This window comes from Muntiacus reevesi, chromosome 10, assembly GCF_963930625.1.
Source record: "Muntiacus reevesi chromosome 10, mMunRee1.1, whole genome shotgun sequence".
Classification (NCBI taxonomy): Eukaryota; Metazoa; Chordata; class Mammalia; order Artiodactyla; family Cervidae; genus Muntiacus; species Muntiacus reevesi.
The window spans coordinates 78,174,065-78,200,035 of NC_089258.1; the positions used below are offsets into that span (position 1 = coordinate 78,174,065).

The following is a 25,971-nucleotide window of genomic DNA, read 5'->3' on the forward strand; positions in this document are numbered from 1 at the left end:
CCCTAAAGCCCACCCGCCCGCTCTTGGGAGACTCTTAGGTCTTAGGGACTTAACACCTGAGTGCCCTTTTGTATCCCTCACTAATTTCAGGTATCAACCAACAATTTCCATAAGATACACACTCATATGGGGTGGGAATCATGGTACAAGTCTTAACTCTCATTCCAATTTCACCCTTAACTGTCTAGAATTAATATAGATTGCCCAGATTAAATAATATCCCTCAAAAACATTTCTATGTTTAAAAAATTTTTAAATATCAAAGCAAAATTGACGAAAAAGTCACTGCAACCATTTTATAGGGAATGCTGTTTCAGGAGTTCTGACATTAAGGCAAACAGTATCAAAGAAACCAGACAGTAACAGCCACTTTTAAATGTTAAATATGTTGCTTTATTCAAAAGAATAACTGCTTGACAAACTCTGAAATCACAAGGTTTGAACCAAACTGTCAGTCCTCTGAGACAGCTCTGTGAGGTAGGTATCTGCACGCACGGGGACCAACGCTGCCCTTCCTCGTTTTGCTTGCTTTCAGCTGCTGAGAACGGTGGTCGCTGGAACCACTGTTCTGGTGGGCAGTTAGACCACTGTTTCCTCCGACCAGCTTCGCTCCCCACAAAGCTGCCCAAGTTATCATCTGCTCCTGGGGTTGGACCGTCTGTTTTTGTGAAAGTTACAATATTATTGTTTATAAAACTCCAGATTGTTGCTTTGATTTGTAAGCTCTAAGGCTGAATCACACAAGTACTACTATGATGTTTAAAACACTGATTGACTACCTGCTTTATATACTCAGACCCCTTTACATTTATCATCAGTGATCAATAAAGGTGACATCATAAACAGGTCTAGAATTCTGAGATGCCACATGTTCCCTTTTCAGTTTAGTAAGACTTCACACAGTGTTGTATGTTACAAAAGTTGGTACAATACACCTCTATCAGAAAAGCTGTAGAAAGAATTCCAGATATTACAATCAAAGCACTGTAAGTGTCACACTTGAAGCAGAACACGTGCACAGAAAATTAAATCCTTTCAAAGATGACATGGCTGCAGCCCCACACTAAATGTGTGGTTGTTAGGAAATGCGTCTTGAGACTAGTAGATGGTGGTGTTAACAAACTCCTACTCACTGCTTTTCAAGTCCGTGCAGCTGAAATGTTTCCCTGTGAAATGTGCTACCCTGTGAGAAGCAGACTGTCAACTGTAGAATCAGGATTCATGTAGCTGTGATGTGTCTTCTTGCTAGACCTTTCCTATTCCTATGTATATTTCAAACATCTTCCAAAGGATCCCAGTTTCTCCCCATGTAGGAATCCTAGGCATCTGATAGCAGTTCAGTCCCTTACTTGCGCATGGCTTCAGACCAAAAAAAAAAAAAAAAACCCTTTCATCTACATCAGGAGTTTCATCTGTGAAGAGGAAGGTGATGCCCTGCCTGCCTTCTTCACATAACTGTCTTGAGGGTAAAATGAAAAGTGTGCAAGAAACTGCTTTAAATACAATGTGCTGTACTTAAGGATTTTGTTTTCCTCTCTGACAAGCAGCAGCTTGGTCTTAGGCCCAAGTGACAAGGCACTGTTGATGTATCATCCATCATTCAGCATCTCATCAGTTGATAGCGTCTGGCTCACCTGGAGGACTGTGACTGATCTACGTTTCTCCTCGTCTGTCCACAGCGAGGCCCCCTGATGTGGGGGTGGACGGTGGGCAGCGGGGGACTGCAAGGGGCAGAGCTGACACTGCCCAAGCCCCGGGGATCAGAGACCGCCCTGCGGTCCAGGTCACTCACCAGCAGTGCCAGCCGAGGGGCCCAAGATGTCATAACACTTGTGGGTCTGATCCTTCGCAAACAGCAAACTGCAGAGGGGAGCTTAGGTACTTAACACTGCAGTCATCCAAACACCAAGATAACTTCCGTACTCATCTCCTCCTGCACAAGGCCTGATGAATCTGGGCTATATCCTGCCGTCTAAGGACAGTATTACAACAGTCTGCTGACAAGAGAAAATTAACCAAATCTGTCCACCTGTTGCTACAGCCCATTGTTAATTTCTCTTGTCAGATTTAAATCGTGCTCCTAGTACCCTCCGATAAGCATCCCTAGTGGCTCAGATGGTAAAGAATCACCTGCAATTCAAGAGACCCAGGTTTGATCTTTAGGTTGGGAAGATCCTCTGGAGAAGGGAATGGCTACCCACTGCAGCATTCTTGGCTAGAGAATTCCATGGACAGAGGAGCCTGGTGGGCTACAGTCCACGGGGTCAACGACCGAGCAACGAACACAAAGCAGGAAAGAGTACCCTCCTAAGGGCTTTGGTGCTCACAGTCATGAGCGCCGCTTTCCTGAGGAGGGCTGAGCTGCCATGAGTCTGCAGTATCACCCAGGTTCCTGAAAAAAAAAATTCCCTTTTGAAGATACTGACACTTACAAATGCTATTCCTATAAAAGGACCAAACTCTTACGGAAATGCCGTAACAGAATATCAAGTGTGCTGACTGGAAACAAATGTCTTACAGTTTGTTAATTCTTCTGTTAAGTGTTCTATAAACCAAGATAATGAAATCAAATTAACAAAGTTCAAGTTTCTTCTTTCACTTTCGGCTGATAACAAAGAATTATATTGGAGTGGAAAAGCAGAACTGCTTCAAATGCACAAAAGTTAGCTAGTATGCAAAGAAACACTGACTTTCCCCCAATATTGTACAATATTTTATTGTAACAAACGTATTTAGGTGAGGCTCATAGCAGTATATTATCATGTGGGTACTCACTGAGAAGGATGAATCCGATAAACTTTTCATCTGACAATATCTCACTAAACATTCAATTAATCTGAGTAATTTGGGGGCGAAGAAGATAGAGGAAAAGGAAGCATCCCATTTTATGTAATTCCATATTTTTCCACAGAGTTTACAGACAACACAGAATCAAGATACAGTTGTAAATCATTCTAATTCTAACCTTAATATTAGGATCTGCAACATGTAAAAATTCCAGTCATATATTGCTAGGTATTTGCCAAATGATAATCAAATGTTTGTCATAAAGTTGTTTTAAGCTCATTAATAATATTCAGATACTTCATACTGCCATGGTCCTTTTGTCTGATGTTAGACATCCACTCAGATGTTTTAGTAAACCCATATGTTTTTTCATCTGTTTAGTCTCTGTGTTATTACTTCTCGATACATAATAGAGATGTAGATAAGCAACAAAAAGATGACAAAGAAATCATCGAGAAAGCCAAGAATTCCAAACAAGGCTTCAGGTACAAAATCTAGAGGTGATATAAGATAGAAAAATGCTCCCATCAAACAAAGTATTATCCTGATACGGAACATCCAGAAAAGGCCCCCGACTGAAAACATCTCTCTGAATGCATGCCTCAGTAAAGTGGGGAGGTCCATAATTCTTTCCATAATCTGGCAGAAGAAGAACAAATATTATGATTTGGTATCAAACGTGTCAGACTTCAAAATAATACAATTTCCTTAATACGTGCAGTTATTAACATAAATGAAGGCGTTTCACATACTGACAGAACACCATATTTTCTACTTACTCATTGTATTTAAAAAATAGTTCTCTGATTACTAGATTTTTATAAAACAGGTCTTATTTCAGATAACTGAAAAGCAACTAAAGTGTCAACAAACTTAAAATACAGGATATAGTATTAATAATACAAAATCAAGTTATCTCTACTTTGAGTTAGTAAAATAAACCAACGAAGAACCTATGTGTAGTTTTAAGCTGAGGCTTGAGCTCAGGTCTGAACTTTTAAGTTTGGATAGATCTGGGTTTGAATTCAAAGTCAATCCCTTATTAGCCAGGTGACCTTGGGGAAAGTTGTTTAACCTACTTGAGATAAGTCAGCATCTAACTGAGTATACGCCACAAGGAATATTAAGAACTAGAAAACATATTGTTATAAAAAACTTTTATAAATTGCCAGACAATACATATAGAACATATAAGTATATATATATTATATAAATATACAGACACATCAACTTGGATGGCTTTGACCGTCTAAGAGTATCAATGAAACTGATTTCCTTCCTAGGATGTTTATTCTGTTGAGCTTGAGTTTAAGTGAATTACTAATTGCCACAATGATTTTTGGAATGCCAGGCCTTACCCTTTCTGGAAATGATTATTTTTCTGAATATATACAGACTAATAATTAGATTATATTTACTATGTAAATATAACTGAAAACCACTGAATTACATAATTGAAACAGGTATACTTTATGGCATGTAAATCACATGCAAATTCAGTTGTTCAAAAAGAAAAGTCCCCGTGCCTATTTGTATGACCTTGAGCAAGCCAGCTGACGGTCTGACTGCAGACGTGCCACTTGCCCCGCACAGCTTCTGGCTGGCTGTGACCCTAAGGTCCTGTGTGGTAAGGCGGCACCCTTCAGTCACGTCCTTGAGGTCTCATTTCTGAGGGGCTGGGAGATGCAAGAGAAACTGGCCAGCGGAAGCACGTTATTTCCTGTGGTCATTCCACTGCCCACAGTCCACCTACTGCTAACCATCTGTATAAAATCATAAATCCAACAGTCTGCATTTTATTTGTCTAACAAGTGCCGTCTAAATTGAGAGGGAGATGGAGATGAAAATGGGGAGAACTGAGCAAGAGATGAGAGAACAGTTTTTAAAACCCCACTAGATAAAGAAAATCTTGTAACTCCTTTTGGAAAACTGGTCCCAAAAGAACAAGAATGGTCTTTTTAGAATCACTTCCTATGTCAATTTTCTGTTCTCTGTGGAAGAAACTAATATTTAAAGCAAAACAACTATACAGCTTTCACAAGGTCTATGGTAAATTATTTCAAATATTCTAATAACCAGCTGATACATCCTTTGAATACATCTCTGTCCTTTACCAGAGCTATTTTGTTCAGTTCTCATACCATATCATTTACACAAAATCTGTAGTGATTAGACAAGAAAATATGAAATGGGCCATCAAGAAATATTTGTATATTAATCACAGTATGACTCCAACTCTGAGGTAGAATACCAAACTAAGAGCTAAATGTCTTTATTAAATTGTAATTTCATCACACACCAAGCTTTCTTACTCATTAAGTATATCTGACACACAGAAAATAATTGAGCAATGGTATGCTTCACACTTAAAAATATCAATGAGTATCTTTAAATGAACTTTTTTAACCTCAGTGGTAGTTCCTGAATTTGAAACACGGATTTTCAAAGAATCGTCCTAAGATGCCACTGGAGGATATATAAGAAAACTGCTGGATAAGAATCAGCAGAAGAGGCTCCCAAATACCCAAGGAGGACAGTAGTGACCTGGTCAAGCTTTCCTTGCAGCTTAGACGTCTGAAAGACTCGCCCATCACCATCCACAACAGGCAAACTGTGTGTATGCCTCTAAATGTACCCGCCATCACAAACGAGGAACGGAACGTACGTGGGAGCACAAGTCTACACAGGTGTTTAATGCAGAGGTGTAGTATCACTTCTATCTTAAGGATAACTGTAAGTTATATGCTAGACAGCACATTAAAAAGCAGAGACATTACTTTGCCAACAAAGGTCCGTCTGGTCAAAGCTATGGTTTTTCCAGTAGTCATGCATGGATGTCAGAGTTGGACCATAAAGAAAGCTGAGCGCTGAAGAACTGATGCTTTTGATCTGTGGCATTGGAGAAGGCTCTTGAGAGTCCCTTGGACTGCAAGGAGATCCAACCAGTCCATCCTAAAGGAAACGGAAGTCCACTGGACTGCATCAGGAAGTCCACTGGACTTCCAATCAGTCCATTGGAAGGACTGATGCTGAAGCTGAAGCTCCAATCCTTTGGCCACCTGAGGTGAAGAGCCAACTCACTGGAAAAGACCCTGATGCTGGGAAAGATTGAAGACGGGAGAAGGGGACGACAGAGGATGAGATGGTTGGATGGCATCACCGACTCGATGGACATGAGTCTGAGTAAGCTCTGGGAGTTGGTGATGGACAGGGAGGCCTGGTGTGCTGCAGGTCACGGGGTGGCAAAGAGACAGACATGACTAAGCAACTGAACTGACTGAAGTCCTACAAACAGTAAGGCTGACTGCATCCCGGGCACTGAGACTAAATAGATATGGTCCTCACCCTCGTGAAACTGTCTCCTGAGAGAACGGTAATGGACAAGGTCGGAGGGCGATGACAGACCACCCTGGTTGGTCAGGGACAGTCTCTCCGAGGAAGGTCTGTTTAGGGATGGCCCGGAGGATGAGAAGTCAGCCAGGAGACAAGCAGAGGGGCAGGCATTCTGAGCGGTGCCCTTCACGTGACGTCTCGTGGCCGAAACACCAGGAATGTCCCGCGGGGGTGCTCGCTGAGCGGGTGGACGTCGGTGCCTAGAGCTTCCCCTAAGGTTTGTACTGAGTGTGTTCTGGGTTTCGAAGTACACATTCAGTCACACATGCACTTCTAGAATCCTCTGTTGCATTTCAAGAACACTGGGATGAGTCAGTAAGGTGTGAATTTTTAATCTATCGGATGCCTTTTGGGGGAGAAGGAGCAGCTGTAGAATTAACACTATTTCTTTTCAAAATAGAATGCCTTTAAATACCTGACATACGAAACCCTCAAAACTTAGGATTACTTAATGAAACAATTCAAACAGGGTAAATAAACAGAGGAAACACAACTATAAAACTCCCTCCAGAAGTTCTCACTTTTAAGTTTCCCATAAGACAACCCCTATTTGAGAATCACCTAAGAGTCTGATAATTTAACCTTTCCCTCCCATGTTTTCTATTGCTTTTTTTTGGCTGCTGTCACTTTCTTAACAAGTTTTATAACGCCATTTTTAAAAGGTAAGAGAACTAGTCCTTGGGAGAGCTGTAAACCAGTTGCTGTAAACAACAAGAAGGTAAAGAATTTACCCAACATATACAGACTTTTCACAGCTAGAGAGTATTTGCCGGTAAATCTCACTTCACAAAACACAAGCATCACTCCACTCTTAACTTTGCACCCGCTGCAACATTACTTACAGATCTGGGCTGCCCTGAGAATCTCCGGTTATAATCACTGATATCCTGATGCAATGAGACAACATCCTGAGACTGGTCATTTTCACCAAATACTGGGAGCAGTAAAGTCACCTGGATATTACAGGGAAAAAAAAAGTTGGCACACCTTTCTAGAGCATTAATTTTTTTCATCTTATGTTAGTATTCAGTAAAATGAGATAAGCTTCTGAATTTGGATTTCGCTCATTTCTTTTAACAAAGGCCACACAGGAGAGGAAAATAAGTTATTGTTTCCTTACAACAAAATCCAATTCAAAATGTTGTTGCGCTCCTATAAAATAACATGAGCAATGGTTCAAAGACTTTTCAATCCACACCAGGGAGCAAGTCAGTGGTTCTCTTTGGGCTAACATATTTGAAGATACGAGAATGATGAGAAAATACTCAGGAGCAAAGTGATATAAAAATATATACTTATTATTTTGAGAGAAAAATTAGGGATTTCATCTTCAATTAGTATCATGATTACTTATCCTCACTGGCATCTGAATTCTCTTTGAATGCCACCAACCACAATACAGACATGAAGCTACTGCACCCATCTCTACCACGATCAAAAAGGTAATTCTTGACACTATCGTGTAAAGCACTGTGTTTAACCCTGTTTCCTCTGTGGAGAGGTGAGGAGGATCACAAACGTGCCGGGGCTACACTTGGGTAATCTGAACATGATAGAACCTTGAAAACAAGTACATGTAAAATATAAGAGCCCCCAGAGATATGGGAAGCGGTCAGGATAGATCTCGCCGTGGGCTTGACCCTTCCTCAGCTCAGCTGCAGAAATGGGACTTGACTGCTCAGATGGGTTTGACCCTTCCTCAGCTCGGCTGCAGAACCGGGACTTGACTGATCAGATGCTTCCCAAGCAGCAAAACACGGGAGCCACCAAGAGCCGCAGGTGACAGGAACAGCAGCTGCAGCCGCCTGTTAATCCAATGAGTTCTTCACGGAACACTGACTGAGCGCCTGCTCTGGGCCCGGCTTCCCTGGGGCTCAGACAGTGAAGAATCCGCCTGTGATGCAGGAGACGTGCATTCAATCCCTGGGTCGGGAAGATCCCCTGCAGAAGGGAATGGCTACCCACTCCAGTATTCTTGCCTGGAGAATCCCAGGGACAGACGAGCCTGGCGAGCTACAGTCCATGGGGTCGCAAAGAGTTGGACACGACTGAGCATCTACCACTTACTCTGGGCGAGGCACTGTGCTAAATGCTAGATACACAGAAAAGTGAAGATGTGGCCTTGCCCCCTGGGTTCACAATCCCCTCGACAGAAGAGGCGGCAGGCTTGAATGCAGTGGTCATAAAGCACTGGGGTAGGCGTTATAATGGTGCCAGAGGGCAGGACTTCCTCTATCTGGAGTGTCTCAAATGCCTGACACGCGGGCTTGCCCTAGGAATGTGGTTGGACCGCTGGTGTGTCAAGTGTGCATGCTCAGGGGAAACGTGTGAGCCTGTTCCAGTCAGGGGCAGCAGCCTGCGTGCGATCCCCAGTGAAGCAGGTGGTCAGGCAGGTAGACGAAGGGGTCGCTTCCTCTGCAGTTGGGGAACCTACAAGCTATCCTGTTTAAAAGAACAGCATCTCCACCTTCTAGCCTCTAGCCAATGCAGGTGTGGTCCAAAGGATGCGAACACACATGTGCCTTGTGAAAAGCCATGGGGGCGCGGCAAGAAGAGGGAACAGATGGCGGAACCAGTCTCCGGTGCAGACCTTCGGCCTGGGCTCCGTGTTGCTGGCAGAGATGAGAGGTGCACCGGCAAGGAAGTTTCAGCGTCGACCGCCTTGTGCCGCACGTGAAATCAGCCGGAGAGGTGGGACCAAAAAAAATGTTTGTCCTAATCACATGACAAAAAAGTGTGACGGAGGCAGAATCTGGAGATGAAGAGGCAGGAAGGAAAAAAGAAAAAGCCTTGAACCTTTGTCTCTCTGACCAAAAAAGAAAGAAGTGACGGTGGGGGGGGAGTGGATAAACCAGAACCACGGCCGAGAGGCACACATGTGTGTACGTTTCTGTGTGTGTTTATGTCTCACAATACATTCTATACGGTTTTATTTATACAACGTCCAAAAATCAGGCAAAATGAAACCGTAATCTAGACGAGCATGCTGAGGCAATGAAACTATAAAGAAAATCGAGGAAATTGGACCAATAGCACAGTCCAATTAGGATGGTCCAGATTAGGACTATTAGGGTAGTGGGGACAGCAGTCCTAACAGTCACATGGTCGTCACCTCTAGGAGAGAAAGGTGGCGAGGGTGGGGGGAGAGGCTTGGACGAGGTCCTGCAGAGGCTGCTGGGGCTGCGGCCAGCGTCCAGCTCCTCATCGAGGTGCTGGTCACTCCATTCAGTTCAGTTGTTCAGTCATGTCTGACTCTTTGCGACCCCATGGACCGCAGCACGCCAGGCCTCCCTGTCCATCACCAACTCCCAGAGTCCACCCAAACTCATGTCCATCGAGTTGTGAAGCCATCCAACCATCTCATCCTCTGTCGTCCTCTTCTCCTCCTGCCTTCAATCTTTCCCAGCATCGGGGTCTTTTCAAATGAGTCAGCTCTTCGCATCTGGTGGCCAAAGTACTGGCGTTTCAGTTTCAGCATCAGCATCACTCCTTCCAATGAATATTCAGGACTGATTTCCTGTAGGATGGACTGGTTGGATCTCCCTGTAGTCCAAGGAACTCTCAAGAGTCTTCAACACCACAGTTCAAACGCATCAATTCTGCGCTCCGCTTTCTTTATAGTCTAACTCACATCCATACATGACCACTGGAAAAACCACAGCCTTGACTAGACGGACATTTTTTGGTCACTCAGGTGTGGCTGGGCGGTAAGCCAGTGAGCTGTACTTCTTTATCTTGTCTGCTTTTCTGTATGTCCATGAGAGTTGACAAAGGATTTCTGAAAACCTGTTGCTCCTCCTCTGGCTGTTCTGTGGTCTCTCTGGGTTGGCGCCTTTCCCGTCTCAGTGGGGCTGCCAGAGGGAGCAGATGGAGGCGCTCAAGTCTGGCTTCTCGACTTGGAAGCTCTCTGTCCTGCTCATGACTTCCATCTGCCCTGGAAGACCTCCCACACGTTTAGGACTCATTTTCAGGCATATGTTTTAAATGAAAAATGAAATATAAAGGAAACTTTGAAAAACCATGTACAGTCGATGGAACACCCCATTTTGCCATATTTATTAATTTAAAAACAAAGAGCTTCGGTTTCTCAGAGTTTTCAGTATTTGCGTTTCCGGTGTCAACGGAATTGAGACCATTTGGCGCATCTCACGTGTCCTAACATTTCAGCCTTAAATATATGTTTATAAAAGCTCACTGCCTCCCTCCTGATGGAGTTTCTATATCAACTAGGATGGTCTAATCTGTTCTGATAATGCAATGTGGCTGTTGTTGCAAAAAGAGACATTTTTTTTTTAAAGTACTGTTCATCATTTAAAGCTATCTGTATCCTCACCATGGAAGGGTAGATTAAAAATAAAATACAACCAAAAAACAGTTTTTTTTCAAAAGAAGTCTATGTGGGGGATATTTGCTAAACGGGATATTTGCTTAACCCTGATTGCTAGTTCAGTTATTCCTTTGCTGGAGTTACAACAAAGACTTCTTAGGGTTTGCAGTGCGGGGTGCGGGACTCATTCACCAGCTTTTTTTCTCACAACAACTAAAGGGGTATCAAAGGGAATTCCCTTCTTTGGGGCATCTTACAGACATTTAAAAAAACAATCGAGAAACATCATAGAATCTTTGCATAAACGAAGTTCTGCTAAAAATATAAGAATAATTCAAGAGTCAGATACAGAAACTACGTAATCGTGTCCAACTCTTTGTAACCCCCCATGGACTATACAGTCCATAGAATTCTCTAGGCCAGAATACTGGAGTGGGTAGGTAGCCTTTCCGTTCTTCAGGGGATCTTCCCAAACCGGGGATCAAGCCCAGGTCTCCCACATTGAAGAGAGATTCTTTACCAGCTGAGCTGCCAGGGAAGCCCAAGAATACTGGAGTGGGTAGCCGATGCTTTCTCCAGCAGATCTTCTCGACCCAGGAATTGAACTGGGGTCTCCTGCATTGCAGGCGGATTCTTTACCAGCTGAGCCACAAGGGAAGCCCAATTTACAAAATGGACTTGTATAAATGATGTTCTCTGGACACCAACATTACCGTTTGTCTACAGATCGGACAACTGATCGCCCCAAGCCACGAACCGTATCTCCAGTATGCAACAATGCAGGTACCTAATGGGAAGAAAACATTGATACTGATGTTAAGCCCATATATCCCGAGAAAGTTTCATATATCTGAAATATTTTAACAACATCACCTACTTTAGAATGTTTTTTACTTCATCCAACCAACTCTTCAGGCAAATTCAAATCTAATGACAATTCCTAGCCACTGAAATATATTTTAATTTAAATTACAAGCTATGATACAAGCGTTTTTACAATCAAAAGCAAGCATGAAGCCAGAAACTATAAAACTCTTAGAGGAAAACAGGCAGAATACTCTGATATAAATCGCAACAAGTCCTCTTTGACCGACCTCCTAGAGTAATGGAAATAAAAAGAAAAATAAACCAATGGGACCTAATTAAACATAAAAGCTTTTGCACAGCAAGAGGAAAAGAAAACCTTCAGAACGGGAGAAAATAATTGCAAACCAAGCAACTGATGATTACTCTACAAAGCATACAAGCAGCTCATGCAGCTCAGTATCAGAAAAACGAACAACCTAATCAAAAAGTGGGCAGAAGATCTAAACAGACATTTCTCCAAAGAAATACATACAGATGGCCAACAAACACATGAAAAGATGCTCAACATCACTCATTATTAAGGAAAATGCAAATCGAAACTACAGTGAGGTATCACCTCATACCAGTCAGAATGGTCATCATCAAAAATACTACAAACAGTAAATGCAGGCAAGGATGTGGGGGAAAGGGAACCCTCTTGCACTGTTGGTGGGAATGTAAATTGATACAGCTTCTATGGAGAACAGTATGAAGACTGCTTAAAAACAACAACAACAACAACCTAGGAATAAAACTACCACATGACCCAGCAATCCCACCTCTGGGCATACACCCCAGGGAAATCATAACTGAAAATGACACATGCACCCCACATTCACCGCAGCACTATTTACAACAGCTCGGACATGGAAGCAACTCAGATGTCCATCAACAGACGAACAGATAAAGACGCTGTGGTACATATATATATATACAACGGAATATTACTCTGTTGTAAAAAGGAGTACATTTGAGTCAGTTCTAGTGAGGTGGATGAACCCAGAGCCTGTTATACATAGTGAGGTAAGTAAAAAAATAAAGACAAAGATTGCATATTAATGCACATATATGGAATCTAGAAAAATGGTACTGATGACCCTGTTTGCAGGGCAGGAATAGAGATGCAGATGCAGACAACAGACCGGTGGACACAGCGTGGGGAGGAGGGGGTGCGCCGAATTGACAGGGCAGCACTGACATATATACACTACCGTGTGTAAACTAGACAGCGAGCGGAAAACTGCCGTACGTCACAGGGAACCCAGCTTGGTGCTCTGTGATGACCGAGCAGGGTGTGATGAGGGGAAGGCAGGCAGGCTCAGGAGGGAGGAGATACACGTACATATGTGGCTGACTCACGTTGTTGTATAGCAGAAACCAATATAACATAAAGAAATTATCTTCCAATAAAAAAAAAAAAGCAAGCATGCATTAAACTGCTTCAGTGCTATGAGGTGTAACAGAAATTACTGCATTTCTTATGTAAAATAATTGAACGTGATTGTAAACATGATAACCAACAAATCGATGTCAATTTTCCCTTCCAAATTTAATGCATACGTTATAAAAACACAAGTTCCATAATTTTAAAAGTTTAGAAAACCAAGTTATTTAAGTAACAGTAATTGGGTAACATGAGTAAGGAACCAAAGGATACAAAGATTACTTGCTTCCTGCCCAAATAAAGTTCATAATCCAGTTAAGTAATTTAGTCAGTTTTCATATTGGATGGATTGGACTTCTCTGCTTAAAGGTGTTGACGAGCAGTGAAACTGCTAAACACAGCCTAAGAGGAGGATTTACAGACTCTCAAAAGTGGTGGTCTTTGAGCTTCGTGTATATGCACTGAAGTTCAGATAAGTAACAAATCAAGAAGAAACACTTTTTTAACACAGGCTGACATTAACCGAGCCAGTTCACGTCTTCTCTGCAGGCCCCGTTTCTTGGATTGTCTGGTTCCACGGTGCCTCTGAACTAAGTGCTCCCTGGCGCCTGCTGAAGTCTTCTGTTTTCTTCCTCTCGCCTCAGCCACCCAGCTTAGCCCTCTGTGCTCCTTGTTCTGATTCTTCCAGATCAAACACACGTCCACAATTCAGAGCGAGCACTGACAGTCGGCCTGAGGACGCCAAGGCGACGTACTCACATCAATCAGAAGGCAGGTAAACCCTGAACCGTCATCTAAACTTTGGGGAGTCCAGAATGTGAACACAACTTTGTGGGGTTGGTAAGATGTAGTTCCGCAGAACACAGGAGGGGAGGACGCTCCAGGTTTTACAATAAAAAAAAAAAAAAAAAAAAAAGAGTACGTGCCAGAGGCCGAAACACTGGTACCCGAGGGGCCTGGTGAGCAAGCCAACGGCTGAAGCCACGGCTGGCCCACTTGGATGTTAGTGACTGGGGGGGCAACTGGTTCAACAATTTAAAGATGAATTTAAATGCCAAACCACCTGTATCTGGAATCTTCTTCTGCTCTCAGCGTGCTGTGTTAGATAATATTTACTAAATACTTTGAGCAATCTAATGCCATATGCAAACTACTTGAAAGCAAAGGATCATAAATCTGTGAGTATTATTACCATCTGTAATGATGCCTCAGATCTATCTACTACCTTTTCACCCAGAAAGTCCAGTGTGCTTTGACACATGTTGATTGATTTAATCTTATCTCCACAAATTGGAATGCAGGCGTCCGTGTTTGCACGTTATGTAACGGCCGCTCGCCTACACTGGAAAACTGTGGGCCAACTAATCAGACGCTCGGTTCACACACATCTGCTGGGATGCGCTTGATGCTTTTTCTCGCTTCCTCAACTTTTCCACCTCTTTAAATGGGAGATCCGGGACATCCCTGTGGTCCAGAGGGTGAGATTTCACCTTCCAAAGCAGAGGGCATGGGTTCAAACCCTGGGTGGGGAGGACCGGCCACATGCCTCCTGGCCAAAAAAAAAAAACCAGGAAGTACACAAGAGGGGCAATATTGTAACATGCTCAATCAAGCCTTCAAAAATGGTCCACATTAAAAAAAAAAGTTAAAAGTAAATAAATAAAAGGGCAATCCACCTCAACTGGACGACGGGAGAGATGACTCGATGACCTGAAGTCAGGCCACCATCTCTCTGGATCTATTTATTTTGTAAAATGGGAATGAGGCCGCACAAGACCACTGGAGAACTAGATACAGTAGTGTGGGTTACAAGTGCAAGGAAGGGGACGTCGGGGGCTGCTGGCATCCTTGGCTCTGTAAGGGCGCAGAGCTGGAGTGCCCCGCACGCACCTCATATCTATATCTTTGAATGGCTGTTCCAAGAAACACACTCCTGTTTACTGTGAAGTTGAAATAACTAGGTGCTTTTTTTTTTTTAACCTTTGGACCCACAGACAGTAAACAAATGTGTCCGACAAGTAGAGCAGGGTTAACAGGAGGAATCTAACCTATTACCTCGGACCCAGAGGTAAAACGAGCAAGCGCACAGCACAGCGATCTTTTGGCTGCCTGGGTTATCTGCTCAGGGCCCGGCCTGGCAAACAGACTCCGTCCAGCCAGCCAGACCTCCCCGATTCCCAGCGCCGGCCTGGGGTCTCGGGAGAGAGGACGGCTGGGGCCACGGCCGGACTCGGCGAGGGGCTCCAGCTGACAAGGAGCAGTGACCAGAGCTCCGAGCGGGGAGCGGCTGTTTTCTCTGATGGCTGTTTAATTCCCCCCACCCCTCTGATCGTGCGTTACTTTGCTGCTCACCAGCACTTCCAACAGATAACCAAGGATACACCCTGAAATGGTGTTTTACACCATTTAGCTCCTTAGGCTAAAACCTGCGGGAAGAGGCTGAACTTAACGGATGAGGCAATAATGGGACTGGTGAGCACTGACGGAAGGAACACGGGGTATAGAGAACCCTGCGTCACCTGGACAGGCTCCAAATCCTATTTCATTCCCAAAGCATCAACAGGGACACGGTGTACCTCAGAATTCTGACTCTCAGACAAAAGATGCAAAGGAGAGAAAGCAACATGCAGATCAATGTACGCTGCATTCTTAATCAGTCTGGACGCGGAAGCTGGGTACAGCCTGGGAGCAATCAGAGCCCCATTTTGGTTCAAATGGAAATGCTCCCAATAAAAATCAGGTCTAGTGATGACAGAAACCTTAAGTAGAGAGTCGCGGTGTAAACCACCGATCATGCAGAATTCAGCCCTGGCTTTGACGTTAGACCCGGGTTTAAAAGCGAGCCCCGTCCGCCTGCAGCTGGGATGCCCTCTGCCAGACGTGAGCACCGCTGCACCTGGGTCTCCCCGTCTGTGGGCTTGGAGGAGATGCGGGTGTGATGTGTCCAGCACACAGCAGGCATGGGATAACTGAACCTCCCCCATCGCACGTGACCACAGCCAGCAAACAGCGACAGGACACCCCGCTGCTCTCGATGAACTCTTTCTGGAAGGTTGGGAAGAACACCCAGGGGTAGACAGCACCCGTCCCGATACTCAGGGTGACATCAACGTCCCGTCTCGTTCCTCCACATGCTCCAGGGTTCCCGAGCTTCTGGGGGTCACGCAGGAAGAGAGGGAAGAACCTCCGTGTCGACTCAGAGTGAAAAAGGGGTAGCAGAACTGAGGGAAGGTCTCGGGCAAGGTCCCTGAGGGAAGACCCTTCCTGACCCTTTGGAAAGAAAAAGTAACAAACGAAGACACCCGAAAAGAGATGAAAAAGGAGGGCTTCAGGGACTCCCTCATGGTGCTGATACACCTACTGTTCAAAGAACCACAGTGCTGTTTATTGGGGAGGTGAATGACTAGGTTGTTTTTTTTTTAAGCCCATGGACACTCAATAAAAGTGGCTGGCAAGAAGAGGAGGCTCCCAGAAGCAATCCGTCCTACTCACAAAATACAGACGGTGACGGAAAGGAATCAAGAGGACTCCCGCTCACCTGCACACACACACTCACAGGTCTCGGTCTGACAGTCCCTCTGACCCAGAGGTAAAGCGCCGTCCGCTTACCGCAAAAGAGGTGCCCGCAGTTGGTCTCCACAGGGAGGGAAGCTTGGTGCAAGCAGATCGGACAGTACATGTCAGTGTAGAACTGCTGTCGGGCGGCAGCAGGCGCATCCTGGGGAGAAAAACGCGTGCACGGTCAGACAGGACACACGCGGGCGTTGCAAAATCAGCTGCTTGCTCAAGCACACTTGAGGATGCAGTCAGGACTGCGTAATCCTTGCATCGTAGACGGGCACTCCGTGAAAGTCTTACAGGCTTGATAAACTCACGAGCCTCCGCTGCTCTTCTCCTGACCCTACACAGGCTCTACCTTTCTTCCTGAGCACAGTGTAAAGAGGAAAACCTCGACCAGCTCTGGAGGAACTCTCTCTATTAGAAAGAGTTAAGTTATGCTGAATTACTCTGAAGGCTGAGCTAAAGCCTTCATTCGTTGAAGAACACGGGAGGCCAAACAACTCTCCAAGTGTTAACTTTCTTCTAACATCTCTTTCATTGCTACATTCCTGACCATGTTATGTGCTTAGAGAGTCAATGACATAGTTACATGTGAAATCACTTTGTAAATTAGAAAACGCCATCCCAGCATGAATTATTGATAACAAGAGCTATGGAACACAATACTACGAATATGTTTACACTATTTCTGTGTCAATGCATTTACGTTCTATGAAGCAAGAATTCTCATCCATTTAGTTCATGAATGAATTTCCAATGCCTGGAACGATATCTGGCATGTGGTAGATGGTTAATAAATAAGAGGTAAATGGATATATCATAAAAACTCTCTTTGGAATTAAAGTTGGACTGGTGGGTAGGCAATCAATTTTTAAATTTTTTTTTTTTTTTTGATGCTAGCTATCTCAGATGAAGGTGTGCTGTGCTTCAGGCACTTCAGTCATGTCTGACTCTTTGTGACCCTATGGACTGTAGCCCACCAGGCTCCCCTGTCCATGGGATTCTCCAGGCAAGAATACTGGAGTGGGTTGCCATGCCCTCCTCCAGGGGATCTTCACGACCCAGGGATGGAACCCGTGTCTCTTAACATCTCCTGCACTGGCAGGTAGGTTCTTTACCACTAACACCACCTGGGAGGCCCCATGAAGGTGTATAATATCCTACTTAACCCAGCCTTTATGAAATATATTTCTGGTTCTTGGTGAGTCCATACAGCTAAGAACAAAGACGAGGCAGAGAAGAGTTCTCCTCTCTACCTAGCTAGTTTTGTTAATTTTGACCAGAGAAGGAAAAAAAAAAAAAAAAGGAAAAAACCCACCTGTTATAGTCATTTATCTGAAGGTCTTAGGAGAATACATTTTAGAAAGAGCAGTTTTTCCTCCACATTTCATTAAAGTCAACGAAACAGTGATTTTTTACTTATCAGTTAAATAGGAAACTGTTGTCTTTTAAAGCAAGTTAAAATTAGCACATGAAAATATCTTAAATTAGATTAAGGCTAATCATTTGCCTAATCTGAAAATGTACAATCAATAGGATAATGAAAGGCAACTCCAAGCAGGAGAGAAGCCCATGCTTCGGTGGAAGGAATTAACTGATATTTCATCACGATTTCTTACACAAAGGGAGTAAGACTATGCCCTCCTCACACAAACGCACAGATCTGGATCACGACAGTACCTGTTCTGTTTGAAGCTGTTCCCGAAGCACCCTCACTAGCTCTTGGTTTTCTGGGTGAATATTTTGATGTGCATTTCTGTTGAAGAAACACATAGTAAAGTTTTAATATAAAATACTGTCTGATGAATCAGTTTTCCTTCTGGATCTAACTTTTGACCTAGACTTCTGGTAACGTGAGAAGCAGAGACGACGGCCAACACCTGTACTCCAGCTGCAGGACTGAACGTTCCAGGCCATTCTGAGAGCACTGATCAGGTTTAACTAGCAAATGATGAAACCCACAGGCCTAGCGCCTTGGGGACTGAACGTAATTGTTCTCATATAGAGAACAATTAACACATTTATCTCTTCTGTAAAATGTCTCATGTTATTATGGAAGACACATCTTTTCCATGTCTAATCAGGTCTTTCTCCCGACATTTCACCTATAACAACAAAGGGACAGAGAAAAACGCAAACCAAAATATATGACGTAGCAAAGCCCAAACCTATCACACCACCAATATCTTAACATTAACAAGACGTGGATGGACTTAGAGTCCGTCATACAGAGTGAAGGCAGAAAGAGAAAAACAAATACTGCACATTAACACCTATTTGTGGCATCTAAAACAATGGCACAAATGAACCTATTTCCAAGGTAGGGATAGAGACGCAGACGCAGAGAGCGGACTTGTGGACGCAGCGGGGGAAGGAGAGGGTGGGATGGACTGAGAGAGCAGCACGGACATACACACACCACCACGTGTAAACAGACGGCAGAGGGAGCCTGGTGAGCAGGGAGGCCAGCTCTGTGCTCTGCGCTGACCCAGGGGGTGGGATGGGGGGCGGGAGGGAGGCCCAAGGGGCAGGGGATGTATGTGTGCACACGGCCGATTCAGAACACTGTACAGCGGGAACTAACACACTGTAAGCAATTATACTCCGATTAAAACAAAAAAGGGTCAAAGGTAAGATGTTAGTGGCTGATACAGAAGGACAAGAGACCTGAGGGCTGAGCATCAGCAGAGCTCCTTAAGGCTGCAGGGTGGGAAGTGCAGATTCGCATCTGAATCGGTTTAATTTCATTCGGCTGGAGCAGTTTTTTCTAAACCTAAATCTCTTTTAACGGCAATATTTCAAGTCCACTCAGCATCGATGTTAATCTATAGAAGGACCTTTACTCTCTGGCTGAATCAATATTCCCCAGCAACTAGAATTCCATATCAGCATTTCAATGGGATAAGAAAAATTACAGATATCCATCCTTTGGCTATTTAATTTTTAGTAAAACATTCAAATTTTAGCAAAGAAAGCTGAAAAAATATAACCATTATTTCAGAGATGAAAAAAAAAGCAATTTAAAGTCAAATATCTAATCAGAAGCTTGACATCAATGTAATGAAACTGCTTGAATTCTGTTTAAACATCTTATATTTTGGTGGATTATTTATTTTTAAATGTTATGTTCTTATGATTGAATGAATGAATCACTGAAAGAAAGCCACTCTGTGGGAAAAACAATCTGTCCAGGAACAGGCTAGGAACTGTCTCATTTACACACTAGTATGGGCTTCCCTGGTGGCCCAGATGATAAAGAATCTGCCTGCAATCCAAGAAACCCAGGTTGGATCCCTAGGTTGGGAAGACCCCCTGGAGAAGGGAATGGCTACCCACTTCAGAATTCTTGCTTGGAGAATCCCATGGACAGAGAAGCCTGGTGGGCTACAGTCCCTGGGGTTGCAAAGAGTCAGACATGACTTAGCAAGTAACATTTTCACTTTTTCAGACACACAGCTAACTGGAAATTCTTGCCTCTTTGACACTGCAGAACCATTCATCCCCTTTCATTGAAAAAAGTCATGAGTTTCAGAGTGTGTGTGTGTGTGTGTATATATATATATAAACCATGTCACTGGAAGGTATTTCTTTTAGTTTCTTTCCATAAAAGAGAAGATATAAGATTTTTATATCTGACAGAATATTAGAAAGTCAAGGTGCAGTCAAAGAACAAAAAAAACAGCCCAAGATTCTGATCGTGGTGTGAGTTCTGATAACCAAATGTGACTGGCAACTCTGGGAACAGAACCAAAAACCCGGAAAATGGGACAATCCAGATAGACTGAGAGCTAGATTAGAAAATCTGGAACATACAGAGAAACATACAGAGCAAATTGCAGCTTTGTCATTTGTCACTTGTGCTACAGCCCATGACGCCAAACCTAGACGTCACGCCTGGCCCACCTTCCCCAGGTGATGTGAGTCAGCCAATCTGGGGTTTCTGGGTCAGCACCAAGGAGGTGGTCTGCAATCCTAAGACCCTTGGCATTTCCTTCCCCCAGAAGAAGTAGGCCTGGCCTGAAATAATCCCTACTTTTGCGAATAACTTCCTTGCCCCACCCTCCTTCTGCCTATGAAACCCTTCCATTTCACACAGCTCCTCCGGGCACCTCTCTACTTGCTGGACAGGAAGCTGCCTGATGCATGAATAGCTTAGTAAAGCCAATTAGATCTTCAAATGAACTGGCTGAATTTTTGCTCTTTAATACTATGATCACCTTAGTGATGAGAAAATGATTGCATTTGACACGAAGAGGGTCTAAAGTGAGATGCCAAAGTGAGTGGCTCTACTACGAAACAGAAGAACACTTACTGTTGTTGTATCTATCAATGATTTATGGTCCTTCTAGGTTCTTTGAAAGGAGAAACCAAAACTGTCAAATCAGTTAAGTTACAGGCAGCCCTGGAAAGGAGCCAGGAACCTCTAGGGTGAGGAAAGCAATGATACCCAAAGCCTGGGTCAAGAAATGAAATTGGAATCAAAGTTTACTGATATGCAAACATAGCTTAACCTGCCTACCAGATCCTTGTCGCTGGCTTCTGGTCCGTCAACACATGGCAGCTATTATTAATGGCTTAAGAAGGAAGAACAAATAGAAAATATTTTAAAAGAAATTAAACTACAAAGCACTGCTGAAAAATATTAAAGAAGACATCCCATGTTCACAGATGGGAAGACAGTGAGTCTGTTAAAGATGTCAATACTATCTGAAGTGACTGAGCTTCAGATTCAGTGCCACCTCTATCAAAATCCCAACAGCACTCTTAGCAGAAATAGACAAACGCATCCTAAAATTTACATGGTATCTCCAGGGACTCCAAAGAGCCAAAATAATCTTGAAAGAGAGGAAAGAAGTTGCAAGACACTTCCTGATTTCAAAACTTGCTACAAAGTTATAGTAAAAACACTGCGGTACTTGTAACAAGGATAAATACATAAACCAAGGGAGTAGACCAGAGAGACCAGAGATAAACTCTTACATGTATGGTTAATTGGTTTTTGACAAGGATGCCAGGACTCCTTAGTGGAGTAAGGAAAGTCTTTTTTCTGACAAGGATGTCAAGACCCTTTAGTGGAGTAAGGACAGTCTTTTCAACAAGAGATGTTGGAAAAACTGGATACCCACATGCAAAAGAATGAATTTGGACCCTCCCCTCATATCATATACAAAAATTAACTCAAAATGGATCTAGCACCTAAACTTACGAGCTAAAACTATAAAAATCTTAGAAAAAACATAGACGGAAATCTTTGTGACCTTCAATTTAACAATGATTTCTTAACCATGACACCAAAACACAGGCAACAAAAGGAAAAAGAAAAGATAAACTGGACTTCATGAAAATTTTTAAAATTTTGCTCATCAAAGAACACTATCAAGAGGATAAAAGCAGGGCGTCCCTGGTGGCTCGGTGGTAAAGAATCCTCCTGCCAACGCAGGAGACACAGCTTCAATCCCTGATCTGCGGAGATGCCACAGCCTCGGAGCAACTGAGTCCATGCCCCACAACTACTCAGCCCACACTCTGGAGCCGGGGAGCGGCAACTACTGAAGCCCTCACGCCCCAGAGCCCGCGCTCCAAGAGGAGCCCGGGCACCCAAACTAGAGAGGAGCCCCCACTCCCCACAACGAGAGAAAGCCCACGCGGCCAGCAGCAAAGACCCAGCACAGCCAAACAAACAAATACAATAAATTAAGATAAAGAAGAATTTAAAAAAGAGGCTCAAAGGACAACCAACAGGATGAAAGAAAGTATTAATAAGCCATATATTTGATAAGTGATTGAAACAGAATACAGAAAGAACTCATAACTCAAACACTAAAAAGCAAACCTAATTCAAATATGCATGAAGGATGAAATAAACATTTCTTCAACACAAATCTCCAATAAGCATGAAATGATGTCCAACATCATTAGTCATTAGTGAAATGCAAACCAAAACCCCAGTGAGATACTGACTCACATCCATGAGGATGACCATCAAAAAAAAAAAAAACAGAAAGTATCAACTGTTGGCCAGGATGCAGGGATACTGAAGCAGTCCTGTGTTTCTGGTGGGAATGTCTGACGGGGCAGTTGCTGTGAAAAACGGATTAAATGTTCCTCAAAAAGTTGAACACAGCATTACGGCATGAGTCAGCAATTCCAGTTGAAAGCAGGGGCTCAAACACTCAACTTGTAGCCCCGTGTTCACAGAGCGCCATTCACAACAGCCAGAAGGCGGGGACAACCCAAATGTCCATCAACAGATGAATAAATATAGTATATACATGCGATGGAATACTATTCAGCCATAAAAAAGGAACAAAATTCTGGTGGGTGATACAACATAGATGAACCTTGAATGCATTACACTAAGAGAAATAAGCCAGACAGAAAAGGACAAAATACTAATTCCTGTTTATGAGTTATGTAAACTAGCCTAATTTCTTGAGACAGAAGGTGGAATAAAGGTTACCAGGGATTGGGAGAGGAGGAATAGGGAGCTATTATTTAACTGGTAGAGTTTCTGTTTCAAATAGTGAGAAAGTTCTTGAAATAGACAGTGGTGATGGTCTATTACAGAACACTGTGAATGTTCTTAATGCCAACGAGTACTTAAATGACAGCTTTTATGTTACGGGTATTTCACCACAATGTGAAGAAAGAATGAATCATAATGACTAAAAACATCAGAGAAATTACAGAAAACAGACAAAAGGCTCCTTTGTTTGACTCTTACACAATGCATGCTACCTATCCTCCAACTTATTGATGACTCCAGTTGAAGGGGCAGGATTACAGCTGCAAACTGAATTTGAATCTGAAGAGCCAGAAAGCAACTTAAACTGACCTCCCTACCCGAGTCCAATTGTGTGACAGATTCAATTCGGGATCTGGGCACTGGGGGAGCACCTTATGTTATCTGAAAAGTCATATCTTAAGTTAAGCTAAAACCTTGTCATTCATCTCCACCTGCTGGGCCTATATAAGATAACAGGAAATACACACACTGGTCTCTGCCCCTGGTCCCTGGCACAGACCTCCAGAAACACTTGTAAATTCCTAAGTGATAAGCGCATTAGGAGCACCTTTTATTCTATAATATTTGGTCTCTGACCTGGTCCCTCACACAGAGCTCCTGAAACCCTTGTAAATTCCTGGGTGACAGGAGTGTCTTTTGTTCTAAGGAGGCGACGCTGGGAGGGCACCCGGATGAGGGCTGGTCACCGAAACAACAAGGACAGGATCAGAAGGCGGGAATTTTCAGCGTCCCCCACCCCCCGACGCCTGGCCTCACTCTCCAGAAAGAGGAGCGTGCCCAGAAACAGAGTTAATAACTGATCACGTCTGCATGAAGACGCCTCCATAAACATCCCTGGAGAGCTTCAGGCAGGTGAACACGTCCACCCAGGAGGGGGATGACCCCGCACCCCAAGCCCACAGGGACAGAGGCTCCTGCACTCAGGACCACCCCCTGCCCCCAGGCCTCACCCTGTCCTCCTCGTCACCTGTGTATCTGTGTCCTTCATCACACCCCTTAATAAACTGGGAAGCCCACTGCTTCCCCGAGTTCTGGAGCTGCTCTGGAAAGTTAATCCAACCTTAGGCGGGGGTCACGAGAGCCTCCGACTTCTGGTGGAAAACCTGGGGACAGAAATCAGACCGAGGCTGTGGGTAACCTGGGGACCTATTACTGGCTGTTGGCATCTGAAGTGTGGTGGGACTGAGCCCTTAACCTGTGAGACGATCTGACAGTGTCTCCAGGCAGACAGGGTCAGAACTGAGTTAAATTGTGGGACGCCCAGATGGTGTCAAGAAGAACTGCTTGGCAGGGGAAAAGCCATATACATTAGGTGACCAGAAGTAAAGAGTTCCGTATAAGAATAAAGGAGACACATGAGACAAACAGTACGAACGGGTCCCTTCACTGCAGAAGAAGCAAATGGCTATAGGTCTTTCCTGGACACCCTAGTTCAGCCCGTGAAGCTACACAGAACAAACCTTTCTCTTCTTCAACAAAACACACCCTCGTCGTATTTAAAGTTTGTGCATCCTACTACAGTCTTTTCTCTAAGCAAGATATCCCCAGTTCTTTCAGGCATTTTTTTTTTTTTTTTTTTTTTTTTCTTTCAGGCATTTTTATATGGTTTGTTTCCATAGCTTTACCTGTTTTGATAACCTCCCCTGAATCTTTTCCAGTTTAAAATGCTTGACACAAGCTGAATATAATCTATATGTGAACTTTATCTGACTATTCTGATTAACACACTCTAATGCTGGTTAAGTTTTTGGCATCTACAATATACAATTGCCTTATTAATAGAAGCTCTTTATTTTGGGTTTCACATCACTGCAGCCTGTGAGGAAAAAACTTTTATTTACAAGCAATAATTATCCCTAATAGAGAAATTAGAAAAATAAAGGAAAACTATTTTTTCAATAAAATTAATTTATAAAAATCCATCTTAAAAACAAAATGGGCTACTTGACCTATGGTTTTGTGATGTGTTTTTCACTTAATTCTCACTCAACAATTTACCATGGATACTTTCAAATGATAATAAATTCGTATCTATATCCCATTCTTAATGGGTAAGGAACAAATTTTTTTTTTTTTTTTGGTATTTACCTAGTCACGACTCATTTTAAAAGCAGCTTTACTGAGATATAATTAATCACCACAGTCAATTTTAGAACATTTTCATCACTTCCAAAAGAAACATTCAGCTATCACTCCTTATGACCCCAACTTCCACTCTAGTCCCTCTGAAATCTACTTTCTACCACGAATCTATGTTCTACCATGAATCTACTTTCTGTCTCTACAGATTTTCCTTTTGTGGACGTACAAACAGACTCAAACGCGTGGTCTTTTGAGTCTGGTTTATGTCACTGAACACGATGCTTTCAGGTTTCCTCCATAAGGCAGCATGCACGCGTCAGCGTGCCACTTCTTTTTATGGCTGAATGACATTCCTTTATATGGACCTACCACATTGTTCATCCATCTTCCTGTTGATGGATCCAGTCATCTGTTTCCACCTTTTGGATATTAGGAACAATCCTGCTGCAAACATTCCTGTACAAATTTTTACATGGAGTTATCCTTTCATTTCTCACTGTACATATACCTGGGAGTGAAATCGCTAAGACATATGGTAACACTATGTTTAGTCATTTGAGGAACTGATGGCTTTCCAAAGTGCCTGCGCTACCAGTGTATGAGGGTTCCAATTTCCCCACATCCCCCATGATCATCATTACTTGACTTTTTGAACCCAGCCATCCTAGTGAAGTGGGTGTGAAGCTGTATCTCACTGTGGTTTGATTTGCATTTCCCTGAATGACTAACGATGTCAGGCATGCGTTCACATACTTGTTGGCCGTTCGTACATCTTTGGAGGAATGCCTATTCTGATCCTTTGCCCATTTATTAACCGGGTTATTCGTCTTTTTGTTACCGAGTTCTCTACATATTTGAATTCTCTACATATTCAGACATAAGGGCCTATGTCTGAAATATTTCAGGTCAGACATGTGATCTGAAATATTTTCTCCCAGTCAGTGAAATGACTTTTCATTGTCTTGATGACGGACTTTGAAGCAAAAAAAAAAAAAGTTGTTACTTTTGATGAATTCCAATTTATCTATTTTCCTCTGCTGATCATGCTTGTGGCATCATATCTAA

The 25,971-nt window shown here is 43.3% G+C and overlaps 1 protein-coding gene across 4 annotated transcripts in view; it reads right to left on the minus strand.

Annotated features, from left to right (window-relative positions):
* Positions 1–370: 370 nt before the first annotated feature.
* RNF170 (ring finger protein 170) overlaps positions 371–25,971 on the minus strand; it is a 33,190-nt gene continuing 7,589 nt past the window's right edge. For 3 of the 4 annotated variants that reach the window (XM_065946493.1, XM_065946490.1, XM_065946492.1), the window contains exons 3-7: positions 17,979–18,054; positions 16,347–16,455; positions 11,221–11,294; positions 7,023–7,133; positions 1,272–3,426 (exon numbers count right to left, since the gene is read on the minus strand). In XM_065946493.1, the coding sequence (XP_065802565.1) occupies positions 3,157–3,426; positions 7,023–7,133; positions 11,221–11,294; positions 16,347–16,416 (525 nt within the window). In that variant the 5' untranslated portion in view covers positions 16,417–16,455; positions 17,979–18,054 and the 3' untranslated portion in view covers positions 1,272–3,156. Of the gene's footprint in view, positions 659–1,271; positions 3,427–7,022; positions 7,134–11,220; positions 11,295–16,346; positions 16,456–17,978; positions 18,055–25,971 lie in introns of those variants that run through there. The other variant, XM_065946491.1, reaches the window with a different exon arrangement.